The 16938-nt window shown below is 39.8% G+C and overlaps 4 protein-coding genes across 6 annotated transcripts; 2 read left to right on the top strand and 2 right to left on the bottom strand.

Annotated features, from left to right (window-relative positions):
* Nucleotides 1-3863, top strand: LOC111799894 (putative mediator of RNA polymerase II transcription subunit 26b). 2 transcript variants are annotated; one of them, XM_087126237.1, is made up of 9 exons: nt 1-1304; nt 1382-1450; nt 1555-1637; nt 2048-2100; nt 2198-2337; nt 2463-2490; nt 2588-2880; nt 2965-3052; nt 3318-3863. In XM_087126237.1, exons 1-9 carry the CDS (start codon nt 843-845, stop codon nt 3440-3442), a joined length of 1341 nt encoding a protein of 446 aa, XP_086982363.1. In that variant the 5' UTR covers nt 1-842; the 3' UTR covers nt 3443-3863. The 2 variants fall into 2 exon arrangements, with proteins under 2 accessions (XP_086982363.1, XP_023539160.2); XM_023683392.2 differs by having other exon boundaries at nt 153-1304; nt 2962-3052.
* A 689-nt stretch (nt 3864-4552) lies between these two features.
* BZIP17 (Basic-leucine zipper (bZIP) transcription factor family protein) lies at nt 4553-7715 on the bottom strand. The gene is made up of 2 exons (XM_023683391.2): nt 5686-7715; nt 4553-5122 (listed from the first exon to the last, which is right to left on the bottom strand). Exons 1-2 carry the CDS (start codon nt 7637-7639, stop codon nt 4680-4682), a joined length of 2397 nt encoding a protein of 798 aa, XP_023539159.2. The 5' UTR covers nt 7640-7715; the 3' UTR covers nt 4553-4679.
* A 1949-nt stretch (nt 7716-9664) lies between these two features.
* On the top strand, nt 9665-13130 carry LOC111800583 (uncharacterized). 2 transcript variants are annotated; one of them, XM_087126497.1, is made up of 5 exons: nt 9665-9995; nt 10352-10787; nt 11064-11682; nt 11761-12046; nt 12799-13130. In XM_087126497.1, exons 3-5 carry the CDS (start codon nt 11072-11074, stop codon nt 12847-12849), a joined length of 948 nt encoding a protein of 315 aa, XP_086982623.1. In that variant the 5' UTR covers nt 9665-9995; nt 10352-10787; nt 11064-11071; the 3' UTR covers nt 12850-13130. The 2 variants fall into 2 exon arrangements, with proteins under 2 accessions (XP_086982623.1, XP_023540106.2); XM_023684338.2 differs by lacking the exon at nt 10352-10787.
* Nucleotides 13131-15292: 2162 nt separating this feature from the next.
* On the bottom strand, nt 15293-16650 carry LOC111800592 (transcription factor MYBC1). The gene has a single exon (XM_023684359.2). The coding sequence runs from the start codon at nt 16393-16395 to the stop codon at nt 15529-15531; it is 867 nt and encodes a 288-aa protein (XP_023540127.2). The 5' UTR covers nt 16396-16650; the 3' UTR covers nt 15293-15528.
* Nucleotides 16651-16938: the final 288 nt, after the last annotated feature.

The following is a 16938-nucleotide window of genomic DNA, read 5'->3' on the forward strand; positions in this document are numbered from 1 at the left end:
GAGGGGAGTTTCGTGGGTTTGGAGCAAAAAACAAAAGAAAAAAAAAAAAGGAAAGATTTTTATGAATGTTGAAGGGAGCCTAAACCCCAGGTTTATTCTTTTAATTTCTTTCTAATTTCTTTCTAATTTCTAGAGAGAGAAACAAATCGAAGGAACCCTTCAATTCCCAATTCCCAATTCCCAATTCCCAATTCCAATTTCAATTTCAATTTCAATTCCCAATTCCCAATTCCATTGAAGAGAAAGAAAAGATTAAGGTTTTGTTCCTATTTTCTCTTCTCTTCCATTTCCCATATTCTCGATATTTCTCCTACCAGGAAATCCCGGAACTTTTCCGGGATTAAACAAATACGAATACAAAAAAAAAAAAAAAAAAAAAAAAAAAAAAAAAAAAAAAACTCAAGAAGTTTCTCTGTTCCAACCTTCCAATTTTGAACAACCCCTCATTGCAGGGCTTGGGTTTTATCAATCCCCTTCTTCTGTTTTTGATCCGATCCTTTCTTTTCACAAAACGAATATCTTCACACCACTACTCACTTTCATTCGCTTCCGAACGGATGCAAGTTTGAGTGTTTGCGACTTTGTTGCTAACCATTTTTATTTTTCTGGGAATCTGATTCTTGTGGTGCTGGATTAGTGTTGGGGAGGGGTTTTCTTTTCTGGGTGTTGTTCATTTTGGGGGATTTCGTCAATACCCACCTCCAATCTTTGTTTGTTTTTCTTCGTATTTAGGTTTTTCTTCTTTGGAACTCTCACGGTGATGGAATTCCCACTTCGATTCTGAGTGGTTGTTTGAATTCCGTCCGTGTTCGATCCGAGTTTGGTTTCTTCAGATTCCGATCATGTCCGCCAAGTCTGGGTCCTTGGATTACTGGAGGGATTACTTCCGGAATGCGAATTCGGATATTTTTAGCTTAATCGATTACGCAATCTTGGTGGCGGCTTCCGATTGTCCCAAGGAGTTCAGATTGAGGAGAGATCGAATTGCAGAGCAGTTGTTTTCATGCCGACTGACTCGCTGTTTGGGTTGCGACCGAGTGGAGCTGGCGGTGGCCGGCGATGTGGACGGCGAAACGGGTTTCAAGAGCGATTCTGCCGGAGATGGGCGTGCGTTTGAGGGCGGTGGGAGCAAAGAGAGCAAGGTTTACAGCAGTAGAGATGATGGAGGGGAGATGAATTTCAATCAGGTTAGCAATTATAGCTTTGGTGAAGCTGAAGCATTGACTGATGAAATTGAACAAGAATCTGAGATTGTTGGGGAGGTTTTGAGGATCAAAGAGATTCTCAATAATTTTGAAGAAGAGGTAATGAATCATTGTTTTGGGTCTTTACATTTTCTGGGATGTTCCTTTGTTTCTCATGTTGTGTGTTTCATGTGCAGTCTGATTCAGTGTTGTTTGAATCCCTTAGAAGACTTGAATTGATGGCCCTATCAGTTGATGCCCTGCAGGTGATGCTTTGAATTCTTCTGTTTGCTCTTGCAACTTCGGGGCAAGTTAAGTTTTGTTGGTTCTTGTTCTTGTTTCTGATTGAGGATTTTTCTCTCTTTATCAGGCAACTGAGATTGGCAAGGCTGTTAATGGTCTTCGAAAGCATGGATCGAAGCGCATTCGCCATCTTGTTCGATTTCTTATCACGTACTAAATCTTGCCTTCAAAGCTCAATACCAAGTATACATGTTCTATGATGAGTGCCCCAACTAAATTTGTTGTTGACACTCTATATGTCATCTTCCTCTGGATTTGTTCTTTAAAACTTACTCATTTCATTTTGAACATATAAGAATCAGTGTTTGTTCTCTCTTTTGACTGAGTTTTAATGAACAAAGAATCGTCTTCTTCGACCATGCAGCGTCCATTATTTTGTTTTTTGAGTGAGTGGAGAGCTTTTGTAGCTCATCTATTGCCTTTACAACTTGTTGCTCACTCAGGGAGTTCTCTGTTTTGCATAGCATATAAGGAAACCTCGTCTTTGATATCATTATAAATGGCTGCTTGTTCTCAGTTTACTTTGCTTGAGGGTAAAAGATCTACTTTATTGGTTGCAGAGAGTGGAAAGAAATGGTGGACATGTGGGTAAAAGCTACAGCTGCTGTTCATGGTAGAGTTCATTTTAGCTACACGTGCATCTATATCGTTTCATGCCAACTTTCGAGATTTATTTACTGAGGAATGTTTTTGTTTTCCTGACAAAAAAGGTTCAGAAGTCACACCGGATTCGAAAAGTATGCCTGCATCTGAACAAGAAGAAGATGATTATGAAGATGGGCTTCCCTCTCCTCCTTTAGATGAAGCTGCATTTTTTACCACTCAGCCCACATCAATGGAGCTCTCACAAGTATGTCTCTATTTTCGAGTTGAATTGAGTTTGTATTCTCAAGAAAAGTTATCTACTTTATGTTGCATTGGTGGGTTCTAATCGACTGTATTTTACTTGCCATTCCATTCCCTTCCTTGGCGAAGTTCTTTGATGGCATGGACGATGATGGAAGTGAGTTCATTATGCAATATCCTATGCTTTTCTCAATCACTTTTTTAGACTCTCCATTTCTTAGATTCATGATTACCAATGGGGATATATGTTTCAGATCCTCGAAACAGTGGGGAGTTCGTCAAGAAGCGCGATAATGGAAGAAAAACATCGAATGGCAGTCAAAACCCTATGAGGTGTAAACAACAAACCACTCGAGAGGTTAATGTGGTTGCTAAGGACAATAAGAGTCAAATGAAAGAACAAGTTGTGAAGCCAAACAAGCCACCGTCAAATGCAAATTCTGGGCTTTCGAGGCCGCAGAAGCCGAGCAGCGTGCAGAAGGACAATCATGAGAAGTTGCAGCGTAAAGTGGAGAAGCCTACGATCCCAAAGAGGAGCCTGCAAGATGTAAGTAGCTGAAGATTGTAAAGTTATTTGGGGGTTTGTCCTTTGTCCTTGTACCTGATTTTTTCGATTTGTGTGTACCAGAAGTTCAAGTGTTCGGATGAGGTTGCAGTTCAAGTGAAACTAGAAGCCACTAAGAGGAAACTGCAAGAGAGTTACCAACAAGCTGAAAACGGTATTTGCTTTGTTTTGTTTTGTTTTCCATCTATGCTTTTATCCATTCTGATACCAGTTTCATAGGCAGTCTAAAAGCTTTCTTGCTGAATATTTTAAGTATCAATCAAAGCAACTTTAGCTAAATATTTGCACCCGAGCATAAGCATAGTTTAACTGGTTAAGGTGTATATGACCAAAATGGGAGCTCTTTTAAACACATTTATGAAGTTGTTGAATATAACTAACTACATAAGTGCTGATTCATGGTGGTGTTTATTGAACAGCCAAAAAGCAGCGGACGATACAGGTTATGGAACTACACGATATTCCGAAGCAGGGAATGGGCCACAGAAATGTGCACCTAAAATCTGGAGGCCACAATCGGCATTGGACAAACGGGCGGCGTTAGGATGAAACGATAGTGAGGAACAAGACTGATACTTCCAGGATACTTTCCTGGTGACTTTCCACCCAGAATCAGGTGGAAGATCATACTAAAAGCTCCCTGGCAAACGGTGTCTTGACCTACTCTACCTGCTTCAAGGTAAACAACAAGAAACTTGGTTTCACTGTGTTGTGCCAGAGAAGGCGATTCCGATTCAAAGGAGAATCGGAGATGGGAAAAAAAAAAAAAAAAAAAGAAAGAACGATTTCGTAGTTGAAGTACATTTTGAAGTATAGAGAATTTCTTATGGAATTTGGGAGGCAAAATTATATAGCTCTTATCGGTGGTTGCTCAGGGAGTGTTGACATGGTTATATCTCTCTTCTTACATCATAATGACTGTATAGAACCCCCTCATTTATTTTGGTTTCAAATTTTGCAAGCTATTCTCTCTCTCTTCTCTTCTCTTCTCTTCTCTTCTCTTCTCTTCTCTTCTCTTGCTTGCTTGCTAGGAACTGAGGAGCTTCTGGTTGTGATGGTCCTTTTGGCTATTATGACCCCACCCAAAGCCGAACCTAATTAATCAACCAAATCCAATTCCAAAAGCCAACCTTCTTTTTCAACGTTTTGTACTGTGTGTTCGTCTCTCAAAACTGTACCTTTTGGGACTCTGCTCTGCCCTGCTCTGCCCTGCTCTGCCCTGCTCTGCTGTGAGGGGAGGGAGCATCATGGGGCCACTCACCTTTTCATCTCTTTATTATAATCTATCAATAATATTTATATTTCATAACCTGTTTGTAATTATATGCCAATTTTGGCTCCTACATCTTTCATCTTCTTCTTCTTCTTCTTCTTTCAAATACTCTTACCATAATTCTCCTTTAACCTTTCATCTTTCCAAATCAAAGATTAGAAATCAAGGAACAAGGGAATTAAAAAGCGGGGGAAAAGAAGTATAATGTATGTAGATAGTTAAATAGTATTCATTCAAATATTCGAGTTTCTACCACTTCTGTTTCCGATCCACAAAATGATACGCTCTCCCCCATGCCTATACATGACTGAGGATTGAAACAAAACCTACGTACTTCACTCTAACTAAACTAATCCTAAGAGTTAAGCATTACAAGGGAAATTCGAAGTCATGATCGCAAAGTTGTTACTCTTTTAAGCCCGCCAAATTGCACTGTTTATGTACAAAAATGTGTGGTATACAGATCAATTGGCAGAACTTCCTACGGCCCCCAAATGGTTTCCAAGTTTTAAGTAGACACAAGGTGAGGACCCGAGCGTGGGAGGACGCATGAATACGTGACATACTTGACACTATCCAGCAACACAACGACAAATATTCTCGAAATCGACTTCGGCGTTATCACACCGTCAACTTCACTGTCCCCAGCTTCCCTTGGATCAATGAGCACAGAAACTACGACAGACGAAGCTGTTTTGTTGTTACCTGGAAAGCTGTCTTTGCGTGGGTTTCCAACAGGTTCTTCTGTGATGTTGAAACTTGATCCACCTAGGGGAACTGGAAGACCACCCAGGATTCTCCTATTCCTTCCCTTATTCAGTTGAGTCGCATTCTTACGATGCGTTCCAGAAGTATTGGCAATTGACGATGCTGGAATCATTGCTCCTGGAGATGTTGAGGAAACGTCGAACTGGAACACTTCGGTGCACAAGCCAGAACTCAACATCGGTCCTGCAGATGGAGAAGGAAGACCGTAAGTATCTATAAAATGATGTCGAACCTACACCTCAATCATTGGCCTAAACCATTGATCAAGCCATATTAACGTTTGACATCACATAAGCATTGACCAAATCATCGTACGAGTAACCATGTTTCCCAAAATCAATTCACCGCCAATGACTTTGTACATAAATCAGAAAACGAAAAACTCAGTCTAAGGATTCATGACTACATGGAAACCCATCAGTTCATTAGTTTCAATTAATATGTCCCCATCCCTTCTTTTGTAGGATTGGGAGGCATCATAGCCCAAGTTTTCCCATAAGTAACAGGTAGGAATTATGGAAGACTTCTAAACGAGAAACAGTGAGTCAATTTTCATATCCACATTTCAAACTATATAATCCAGAGTCAAATATCTTGTTTCAACAGCGATCTGATACCATTAGAATTCTAAATCCCGATTGAAGAGGTTATAATTCGAGTCTCATGCAACAAATAAAACTTCCAAATATCATCATTCCCAAGTACAAAAATTGTATATAAATAAAAGTTAATATGCTGCGTATTACCTGCAAGACCTTCTCGGAACCACTGTTGGAGTTTACCATCAGCTACGGTCGCCTTGATATGGTCCTTTAAATTGTTGGCTGAACCTGAAGTAAGTGCCTTTGGCTGTTCGGCAGGATTTCTATACGGATGAGGATGTTTACCACCACTTTCCCTGATGTTGGGGATGGTGATGGCTGGACTAAGATCTCTAGGAATCGCAAGTCCAGTCTCCCTACTCTTGTCCTTATCAGAAGCCCTGCTGGAGGCCATAGCTTTCTCGCTTGCCAGGAAAGAATGGATTATTAAGTTTCCATCAATCTTCACTAACTTGTCATTCCTTGGGACGTATAAAGAAGCAACAAGAGGTTCACTAGCATTTCCAAGCTTACTAGACTCATCTGAATCATGCATATGCTGCGATCCTTTTCGTTGTTGATCGAATTTCAAGTCTCGCCCTTTCCTATGAATTTCCTCACATTGTAAGAGGTTCAAAGTATCAGATTTCCCGCAAGGAGTTCCTACATTCACACCATTAGATAAATTCGAATACTTATCGACTCTCAAAACCCTTCCACGGTTTTGATTGTAATACCTATCACCAACAAATGCTAACGTGCCAGGAACTCCTCCAACATTTCTAAATCTGAGATTCACTATAGGAACTAGACCACCAAAAAGCATAATAAAGAACAACAGACCCAGAAAACTAACACTCGCAACCTTCTTAGTTCTTCCCTCAGCCTTCTTACTCACATTCCTTTTCCCCTTTGCTGCAGGGGCCGGCTGTTGGGGCTTTAATCTCGGAATTGGAACCAGAGGGACCTGAGACCCTTGCGGTTTAACAACATACGGAGGACATGGCATCCACGGATAAGACATTGGGGCCATTGAGGGATGAGGATACATACCAGGAGGAGGAGGCTGACACATACCACTACCACTCAGCTGCTGTCTCAGCCCTGCATTCTCAGCCATCACATATGATATCTTACTATTCAATTCAGCAATGGTTGAATGCATAGCTCTCAATTTATCCTCCAACTCCTCCACATAATGCTTCTTCCTCTGCCTGGAAAGCTGCGCACTCTCTCTATTCCTCATCAACCTCGCCTTCCTCTTCTCTTCATCCTCATTTAGAGCACAGGAACTCAATTGGGGATTGGAACTTTCTACAGGTTCAGATGACCTTCGATACTTGGCAGATCTCAAATCCGGGTTTCCTTCCTCCAGGTCCTTCTTCCTCTTCGGCATGCAAATTTTCCCTATTTCCTCTGATTTAATCTTCTGATCGACAATGACATCGTAATACTCCCCATTGGAAGATGGGCAAGTTATCCCTTCAGAGACGCCGGAACCGCAATTTCCAGAACCCGAGCCTTGAGACGACGCCGGCTCGCCTGAGAACTCCTGTTCACTACCACCACCATGCTCCGGAGAGGGACAATTCACAATCCTCGGATCCTTCGAGTCCCAACCCCCGGAATCAGTCGAAAAGCAACAGCTGTCCGCAGTTGGTATTTTCGAAGATTGAGAGTTAATAAACTTACAGTCATTGGGAGACTGCTCACAAGAAACCGCAGAGCTCCCCGATCCCGGGGACGCTTCAGAACTGCAAACGCGAACAGCAGCGCCGTCAGCAGCAGCATCCCGGGCAGGCTGGGGCGGAACATGAGTAGCCGAATCCTGCGAATTGGTAGTTTGATCCAAATTCTCCAAGATGAGGAAATCGTCAGCCTCAGATGGGAGGTAAAGGTCGTCAAGATCATCAAAAGTGAGCTCAAAATCGTCATTTTCCTCGAATCCGAAATTGGAAGGCGTGGAATAAACAAAGGGGTCAGCAGGGGCGGCAGAATTGGCATCGGAGAAGAAAAGAGAGTCGAGAGGCGGAATTTGGAGGGAATCAAATTGGGAAGCGTAAGTAGTGGAATTAGGGTTTTGATCAGAAGGCCAAAGTTCCGCAACTGGGTCAGCCATTGTTAGGGTTTTGGAGATGAGAATTGATTCTGAAAATCCAGAGGGAATTATTGGGTTGGATTTATTAAGGGAAGATTGACGAAGACGAAGAAGGAAGAAAATGGGATCTTAGATTTAATTGATCATTTGAGGACTAACGAAACTGCTCCCCGTTTTCTCAGTCAAGCGCGTGTCGTCAATCGCCTCCGTGCAGCTACAAGAAGGAAAACAAAAATGTACATAAATCTCAATTTTATTCAAATATCATCCTAAATTGTAATTAAAATAAAATGTTCCTACCAAAATTATTCCATAAAACACGTTCATAAATTAATTAATAATTACCACATTTCTTTATAGTTTATAAGTATATATTATTTATCATATTCTGTAGTGATTCAGTCACACTATCAAATTCTTTTTTTTTTTTTAATCTCTTCACTATAATTTATATCCTCAAATTAATTAATAAAGCAAAAATAAAAAATCAATAATTAGAAATTAGTATTTATGGTGTTAAAAATTAAAAATAATAAGTAATTCTTATGATATATATAGTTAGAAACTTCACTCAGAGGTCTTGCTACAATCATGTTAACCGATTTACAACTGACTAAACAAGTATATGAAGGGACAAGATGACCAAGCTTAAGAACGAAATTCTACCCAGACTAAACTCGAGAACAAAATACAAGTCTCCCCAAGTAGGTCTTTCCCTAAACCTCTCAATCACTAGTGTCACTTTGGTTGACCTAGTCATATTTCATTGAGTGAGACTAAGAAAAAGAAAGGACAACCATGCATAATTGTACCTAAAAAAATCACCATTAGTTTTATAATTTAATTTATGTTAGGTGACAAATTAAATGAAAAATATATACATTTTTTTTATTACACAGAAACTAAACGGATGAAATAGAATTGAGTGATTCTATTGGCGAAAATAATTGAAAAATTAAAAACAAAAATAAATGGTATAGTTTCATATTTGACCACAAAATTTTTAATTAATGGAAGGTATGACTGGGTCAAAGTAGGGTAAGCACGTGAAGAAAAACCAAGAGTTGGCGCGCGTGGGGGGAGATGGGAGTAGTAAATTATTATTATCTTTTATTTATAAAAAAGTAATAAAATAAAGAAAATGCCAAAGTAGTGGCGGACCGGTGGAGCGGGCACGTGTTGAGTCCCTTAGCCGCTACGTTTTGTCCTTTCTTCCCTAACCCGTACACTTGTTTTGTCCCTCTCCGATCGGCATCCTCAATTCCTCATATTTCTTAATAATACAAATTATTCATAAATTACTTTTAATTTAATATAATAAAAAATCTATTTATTGGTGATAATATTTACTCATGCTCTATATAAGAGGCCCAAGTGTGATGTGGGATAGATTGGGTATTGTAAAATGGAGCCAACTAAGGCCCATATTTAAGGGTGTTGTTGTCCACTAAGATCTAACCCAAGATGGAGTGGGAGGTGGCGCAAATCATAGTCAAAAGAAGAGATCACGTGGAGGAAGGCGGTCGGTGGTCGGCGGTCGGCGGTCGGGTTGATTGGTCGGCGATTAGGCGCCTACTTGGAGGGGTTGCAGGTTTTGATGTGCCGGGCCGCCATAGAAAAAGAAAGCCCATCAGAGAAGATAGGAAGAAATGACGGTGTTCTTGAAGCCTGGTTGGCGCCATTCCAATGTGTGGGCTCGCCGCCGCTCCTGACGCCGGTGAATGAAGAGAGAGAGGGAGAGAGGGAGAGAGGGAGGGAGTAAATAAACACAATTTTGTAATTAAGAAAAAGAAAAAAGAAATATAGTAAAAATAGGCATATTCTATATGTAATTGGTGGAGGCGGTGGTATGCGCGCGTATAAAGGAAGAAAATAGGAAGCTATGGATATTAGCTCTTTTCATACTCCGCTTTGCTTTGCGGGAAGAACAAAGGGATTTCTTGGCGAACAAATTATTGACCATTTTTTTTTTCTTTTTTTTTTTTGTAATATAAAATCATTCCCAAATTCCATTTCTGTCTCTCCTTTCCCCCCTTTCCCCCCCCATCTGCTCGGTGGGATACGAAAGAGGGTTTCTTTTCCTCTCTCTCTCTCTCTCTCAATCTTCCTCCTCCTCTGATGCTAAGGATTAAACCCTTTTCCTCTTCCTTCCCTCTTCCCTTTCTTCTTCTTCTTCTCTGACCCAGAAGGGGAAGAAGAAACGCCTCTAAAAAACCCAGCAGTTTCAGAGTCCTGTGCGTTTAATAATATAGAGACCTCTCTTCTTCCATGGACACAGCTTCCTTTGATGTCGCCCCACAAGGGTTCAACGGCATAGACTCAATGGTCGACCCCTTCTTGGTGGAGGCTCTCCAGAATCCTCGACATCGTCTCACCAGTGAGTTCTTTTTTTTTTTTTTTTTTCCTTTTAAAAGAAGGGGTTGAATTCCCAATTCCCCTTTGTTGTTTCCCCCAATCTTGAATCTGTTTCTGGGATCAATTCATTGCAATTTTCGAGTTTTCTTGCTGTCCGATTTGTGTTCTTGTTGTTTGAAATCTGGTGAATGATTTCATTTTATTTGATTTGGTTGTTCTGTAAGCTTGTTGTTGGGTAAGATCTGTTCTTTCTTCGTGAGGTTCCTGCAAGTGCCAATTGTATATTGAACAACAGAACAAGCGTACAAAAGCAACAACTGATAAAAAAAATTCATATCTCTTTGAATTTAATAATACAAATGCACCTTTTTCTTATAGGAAACAAAATGATTTCATTATGAAGAGGTATCCCCAACCCTTCAAGGGGATTACAAAAAAAATTCACGCTGAAGTGAGCACCTAATAGAAGAAATCAGCCTGACTTGGACCCAAAGAACATCACCCCAAGAATCACTTCCCTGGAAAATTCTCTTGTTCCTTTCGTGCCAAATTTCCATAAAAGGCCTCTCCACAACTCTTAGGCTTAACCCAACAGAGATTTAAAGATTTAAACAATCTATTCCAACAAGAGACGGCGAAAGGGCAGTAAATGAACAAGTGAAGTCTGTCCTCCATGTCCTTCCTACACAAGACACACCAACTGGGAGCTGCTGAAGCTGTAGGCATTCATTTCTGAATCCTACAGCATGTATTTAGTTTCTCAACGGCAAAGATCCAAAGGAACACTTCCATTTTGTTCATTCTTACAGATAATGTAAGGTAGCATTGCGTAAATGGATATTGAGCAAACAAGTTATTTTTAGAGGCCTCAAGTTGTCACTTTTTTTTATTGTCTTTTGGAATTGGTATGTCTTTCCTTCAGCTAAGCGCATAGGGTAGTTCATGATAGGCAGGGATTTCCCTGTTGATGTTCAATCTTCCTTCCTATGTCCCATTGATATAAATGTGCATTTCTCATATTTCTTCATTTAAACATTGAATTCTTTTAATAAAATGTGATTTTTCTTAGTAATTTACAATTTCCTTTCAGTTTTACGAATGGAGCTTGATATCCAGAAGTTTCTGCATAATCCGGATCAGCAGCATTTTGAGTTCCAGCATTTTCCTACTTCATACCTTCGACTTGCTGCTCACCGTGTTGCTCAACACTATGGCCTTCAGACCATGGTTCAGGACTCTGGTGTAGATGGTTTTGGAAATAGGATCTTGGTTCGTAAAACAGCGGAAAGCAGACTCCCTTCTGTGCATTTATCTGAAATACCTGCAAAGCAATTGGACAATGAGAAACATGAGCAGGTCAAAATTGTTATCAGACCTAGGCCTAACAAAATGTCTGAAATTTCTGCCAATGATGGAGGTCTCAAACAAAGTTCTGTCAGGAGCGTGGAAGAGAGAAAGGAGGAATATGATAGGGCACGAGCTCGAATCTTCAGCTCCCCAAGTAGCCCTGAATTAGATGATACAACATCTCAGGCCCCATCTGAAGGAAAGTACGTTTGCTCGAACAGGGATGAGACTGAAGGCTGTAGAACTTTGGGTATTGATTTGGAAAATTTTAATGGCAGGGATGCCATGACTTCTCGGGTTGCCATTTTCAAAGATAGGGAAAAGGATCGTAGCGACCCTGATTATGATCGCAATTACGATAGGTATGTGTCCATGAAAATTTAGTCCGACGTTTTTGTTATGCCAATGGAGACATTTTCTTTGATTCTTTTTTGATACAGGTATATTAGGAACCTTCCAATCAATCAAAACTTTAGCTTGGCGCCCTTTGTTATGCCTAAAATTCAGCCTCCATTTGTGCAATACGATTCGGGTTATTCTCTCATGGGTCATATACCTGGAACTCAAGCTTCAGTTAGCTATGGGCCTCATCCGAGTCCTGCTGTAAGCCCTTTCTGCACAGTGGGTTTAAACCAAACATCTAGAGATGCATCTTATGAACATTGGCAGAGTGCTGCAATGATGTATGCCCATTCGTACAACCAGCTCAGGCATTCTGCTTTTCAGGTACTATTTAATAACGAGGCTTTTCCCATTGCAAAAAGGTTGCAAGTATTATTTTCCAAAACCCCCCAAGAGAACGGTATCATATTTGTCTCTAATATCTTTGTTTGGAGGCCCCCAACTCCAGCCAAAGGAATTCCTTTGAGCTTCCCTTGTCAGTATCTGAAGTTTGGATTGTCATAAACATATTGGGTAGGATCGAATCCCCAGGGTCAGGTGTAGACCACGTGCTTACTCCTCAGAGTTCGTTGTAAAAAGCTGGTCCCACATCAGTTGGAGAGGGGAACAAAACATTCCCTATAAGAGTGTGGAAACCTCTCCCTAACATATGTGTTTTAAAACCTCGAGAGGAAGCCCATAAGGAAAAGTCCAAAGAGGACAGTATTTGCTAGCGGTAAGCTTGGGCTGTTACAAATGGTATCAGAGCTCGACACCAGACGGTGTGCTAGCGAGAATGGTGGCCCTCAAGGGGGGTGTGGATTGTGAGATCCCAATCGGTTGGAGAGAGGAACAAAACATTCCCTTTTTTTAAGTGTGTGGAAACCTCTCTCTAATAGACGCATTTTAAAATCTTGAGAGGGAAAGCCCAAAGAGGACAATATCTGATAGCGGTGGGCTTGAGCTTGAGCTGTTACAGTAAATGTGTAAATGTGTTGTGTTGTGTTAAGTTGTGTTGTGTTAAGTGCAGTATCATTTATATACAATTCTTGACATTCATGAACTGATTACTATGTTGTGGTGGTATGTTAATGCAGGCCCCATTCATCCAGCAACCCCTCAGCTTTGACTATTCACAAAACCATTAGACAATGAGGAGTTTAGGTGAAAAAAAAAAAAAAAAAAAAAAAACAAGTTTACAACTAGATTTTGTACCTGTAGGGGTTGCCTTTTACTCTGTTTTGACTGCTTGGAACTCAGTTCTAGTTTGTGCCACTTTTGTTCTTCATTTGGAGCTTTATTCTAAGAATCTGTAAGGATTGAGGAGTTTCTGATATCATTCCATTAGCTGAATTTCTTCATCTCATACTTTTGCTTGTATTGCTGCATTCAATCTCTCTTTAATACCATTTCTTCCATTGGACTTCAATTCTTCTCCTCTGCTATACACGTATGTGTCAATTTATGTGCACCTCGATTATTCTCGTTTGGTTCTTTTTTTCCTTTTTACACGCTTTCGTCATACCCATAGTGAAAGTCTCCACTATAAAATGACACGTTTTTTTGTTGTCTTCCTTCCGTACTATAAAATGTGGACGTTGATTTGTGTGCATTATTTACCATGACGATGTTTTTTTGAAGTTTGTTGGCTTCTCTTCCTCTATCTAAATTCTAATTATTTAGTTGAAATAGTACGAATAGTTTATAAAATAGATAGGCAAGTAATAACAAAGTTAGAGAATCTAGCCACTTGCGAACACATGTCAAATGGCCTATACTTTAATTAAGAAAAAGTTAAAAAAAAAATTATTGTTTAAGTTTAAGTTATTAATTATAATTTCTAAAAAGGTGAACCAATACCTTTTTGATTGGATAAACTCAAACCCATTTGCCAGACACAAAAATTAATTGAATAAACAATGACTCAAAATTTTAGTTCTTAATTCCAAAACACCCAAAAAAAGATGATACATGTCAACTCCCAATTGCCCACTAAAAAGCATAAATCAATGAAACAAAAGAATGTGCTGTCCACTTGAGTGACAAGACCGCTTAAACGACTTAATAGTCATTTATATCGGTAGAGTGAAGGTTTATACTTGTGACCTTTTAAGAAAAGATGTCGGTGGTGAACTAAATTCAAGAGAGCTTGACACGCCTACTAATTAAAAAAATCTTTGTGTTGTTAAAGTGATTTGAACTAGCAATTTAGAAAATGATTATCGGGCCGTCTAATTATTTCAAAAGTGATTATAAATTAGTTCAGATTTCTCAGTATGACCATTTACTTACGAAATCGATTCAAATTTGAGGTTTGATATAAAAATTGGTTCAATTGGATTTATTTTATTTTGTGAGGAAGGAGGTTGGGAAGTGATTTTGAAAGAAAAAAAACAAAAAAAACAAAAAAACAAAAAACAACCAATAATTGGGTGAGACATAAGTTGATTACAAGGTTGGTGGAGGTTAGTGTGTGTTGGGAATCTTAGCACATTATTTCCAAAGCTTCAATTTTGCAAACCAACAAACCTTAAGCTCACCTTTTCTAGCCCAACATGTGATACACTCGAATCAAACTTTTTCTTTTTTTTGCAATAAATATATTTTCAATTTTATGAGAGGTCGTGTCCATTTTATTAATTTAAAGAATATATACTGTTTAAAAATTATATTTTCTTTTTATTATAACTCAACGGTTATGCCAAATGTTCCAGTTTCCACTCAAATTGTAAAGATTAAAATCTTTTAAATATTAGAAAATTTTCTATTAAAAAAAAAAAAAAGTCTAAAATGAATGTAATTTGTAATTATGGTAGAGTAAATGATTTATAAGACAAGTAATACACCAAAAAAAGGGAAGAAAACAAAAGAATTAAAGAGTACTTGATTTGATTGCTCACACACCACAAAATCTTTTGTGTTTAGTTCACATTTTTTTTAGATTACCCTTAAAAAAACATCACTTTCTATCTATACCCGTCCTTTTCTTTTTTTGGGAATCTTTCTAATGACAACAAAATTAATTTACTTCATTCTTAGATGTCATCTACAAAAGCCCACCTCAATGCTTTAACTAGCGAGAGATTTTCACACTCTTATAAAAAAATTGTGGGTTTTCACAATCTACCTCCTCTCAAGAACCAGCGTCTTCACTGATACTCGCTCCCCTCTCCAATCGAAGAATGTTAATGTGTTTTGGATAAACATGGATCATAATTGATAAAAGTGTTTTTAGTATATAAAATATGAATTTTTATGTTTGAAGTATGGAAAACAAAAATACACATAGTTGGTATTCCATATATGAAGCAATGCTAAGACTAAAATAGGATTGAATAGTGAATTTATCAAAATTTGGAGCAGAGGCACGTGGATGCATTTTGGTTGCTTAAGATGTTTATTAAACAAATGGGTGTTGTGTTTTGGCACTGCTTCATTACAGCTAAACACTGTGATGAACCTCACATGCTCTGCTTCCATGTTTGTTGATTAGGATATAATTATTGTGGATAAGCATTCTAATTACCCCAGAAAGGGCTTAACTTTAACACCATTCAATTCACTAATTATCATTAGTGCCATAATTTAGAATTTAGAATTTAGAATTTAGAATTTAGAATTTAGAATTTAGAGATGATAATGACGAACACACCCAAATTGTTCTTAATACTCATGTACAATCTTACCTCTTTAGCATAATATATAATCCATTTTGCCTTCGACTCTGCAACTGACGCCCGCCCTTGTTTTCGCCGGAGAAGACGACGGCAACACCAACGTCACGGAGATACAGACAGTTCTGAGCAGATTTCAAAATGGAAAGAGGTTTAATCGTTTCCGGTGGGGAAAAGAGTGAGAACCTTCCTCCCTCCTGTTCCATTACTCGAATCCAAATCCTCGCTGTAATTCGTCGCCGGGGTAGTCACAGGGGTCCCAATCCGGTGAACAGGCCGAGCTAAAAACGGATGCTCAAACTGCCCATTCGGCGGAGACCCAAAATGGGCTACTTGTCGGTGGTATTGAGCGGCAGCGGCGGCGGCCATCTGGTGGTGGTGCTGCAGAGCGCCGACGGGCACAAACGGCAGGAAATGGTCGGAATTAGCCCGAGAGGAGTGAAGAAAATGCGGCGGAACTGGAGAGCTGGCGAACAAATGGTCGGTAGCAGGATCTGAAACGGGTGAAACGAATCCAGCACCGCCACTAACTCCGCCGCCACTGCCGCCGGAAATCCCCTGCATACGCTTCAAATAGAGGCGATATTTCTGCAAATGGCTAGCCACGTTCTCACGAGTTAACCCATCCACGCTCATCAACTGCATTATGGTTTTAGGTACAGCATTTTTTATTCCCAAATGGCCGACCGCGTCGACAAATCGCTTGTGGAGCTGTGGAGTCCAGACCAGGCGCGGCCTCTTCAGGGTCCGCGCAGGTTCGTCTCCAGCGCCGGCGCCAGACACAAAATCACCAGAATCCCCAAAATCGGCCGAACTCGGCTGGATTGGCACCGGAGGCGGCGGAGGCGGTGGGTGGTGGTGGTTGTTGTTGTTGTTGTTGATGGAACTATCTGGGTTTCTGATATCAAATGCCAAAGCAAGATCAGGGGTGATAAGGGTTTGGGAAAGAGGCATCAATTCATCAGGAGAGGGAAGCTCCTGATCCCATTTTGAAAACCAATTAGAATCATCTTCCCTCATTGTTTTTCAAATCTAAAGCAACCCACTTTAGTTTTCACCAAAATTTCAACTGGGTTCGCTCTAAATTTGTAAACGAACAAGAAGAACAAGACACAAATTATGATCAAAACCAGAACCAGAACACCTGAAAATTTTTCAGACCAGAGAAAAAGGAAGAAGATGATGAAGAAGAAAGCTGAGGAATTTGGGAGAGGGGTTCGAGGTGGATCTTGTAAAGCTCTTCTTTTCTTTTTTTTTCAGGTTACAATTATTAAAAACATTTATCAAGTACTCTTATCTGATGTTTTTTTCTCATCTGGGTTTTATTTTCCGGGATCTGAGGGTGCTGGAGAGAAAAAAAAAAAAAAAAAAAAAAAAAATCAGAAGATGTGAGGATTGAGGGAGCGCGTGGAGTACACGTGGGAAGAAGAGGAGTGAGATTGGAAAAGGAAAAGGAAGAGATGAGCTGAGATAACCAATCATTTGAAGGTTGTGGGGGCATCCCTCAGGGTTTGTTCCGGCGAGGAGAGGACAACGGCTGCTAGTACTAGGAATATAGTAGTG

Source organism: Cucurbita pepo, chromosome 8, assembly GCF_057944985.1.
Source record: "Cucurbita pepo subsp. pepo isolate OVF chromosome 8, ASM5794498v1, whole genome shotgun sequence".
NCBI classification, from domain to species: Eukaryota; Viridiplantae; Streptophyta; class Magnoliopsida; order Cucurbitales; family Cucurbitaceae; genus Cucurbita; species Cucurbita pepo.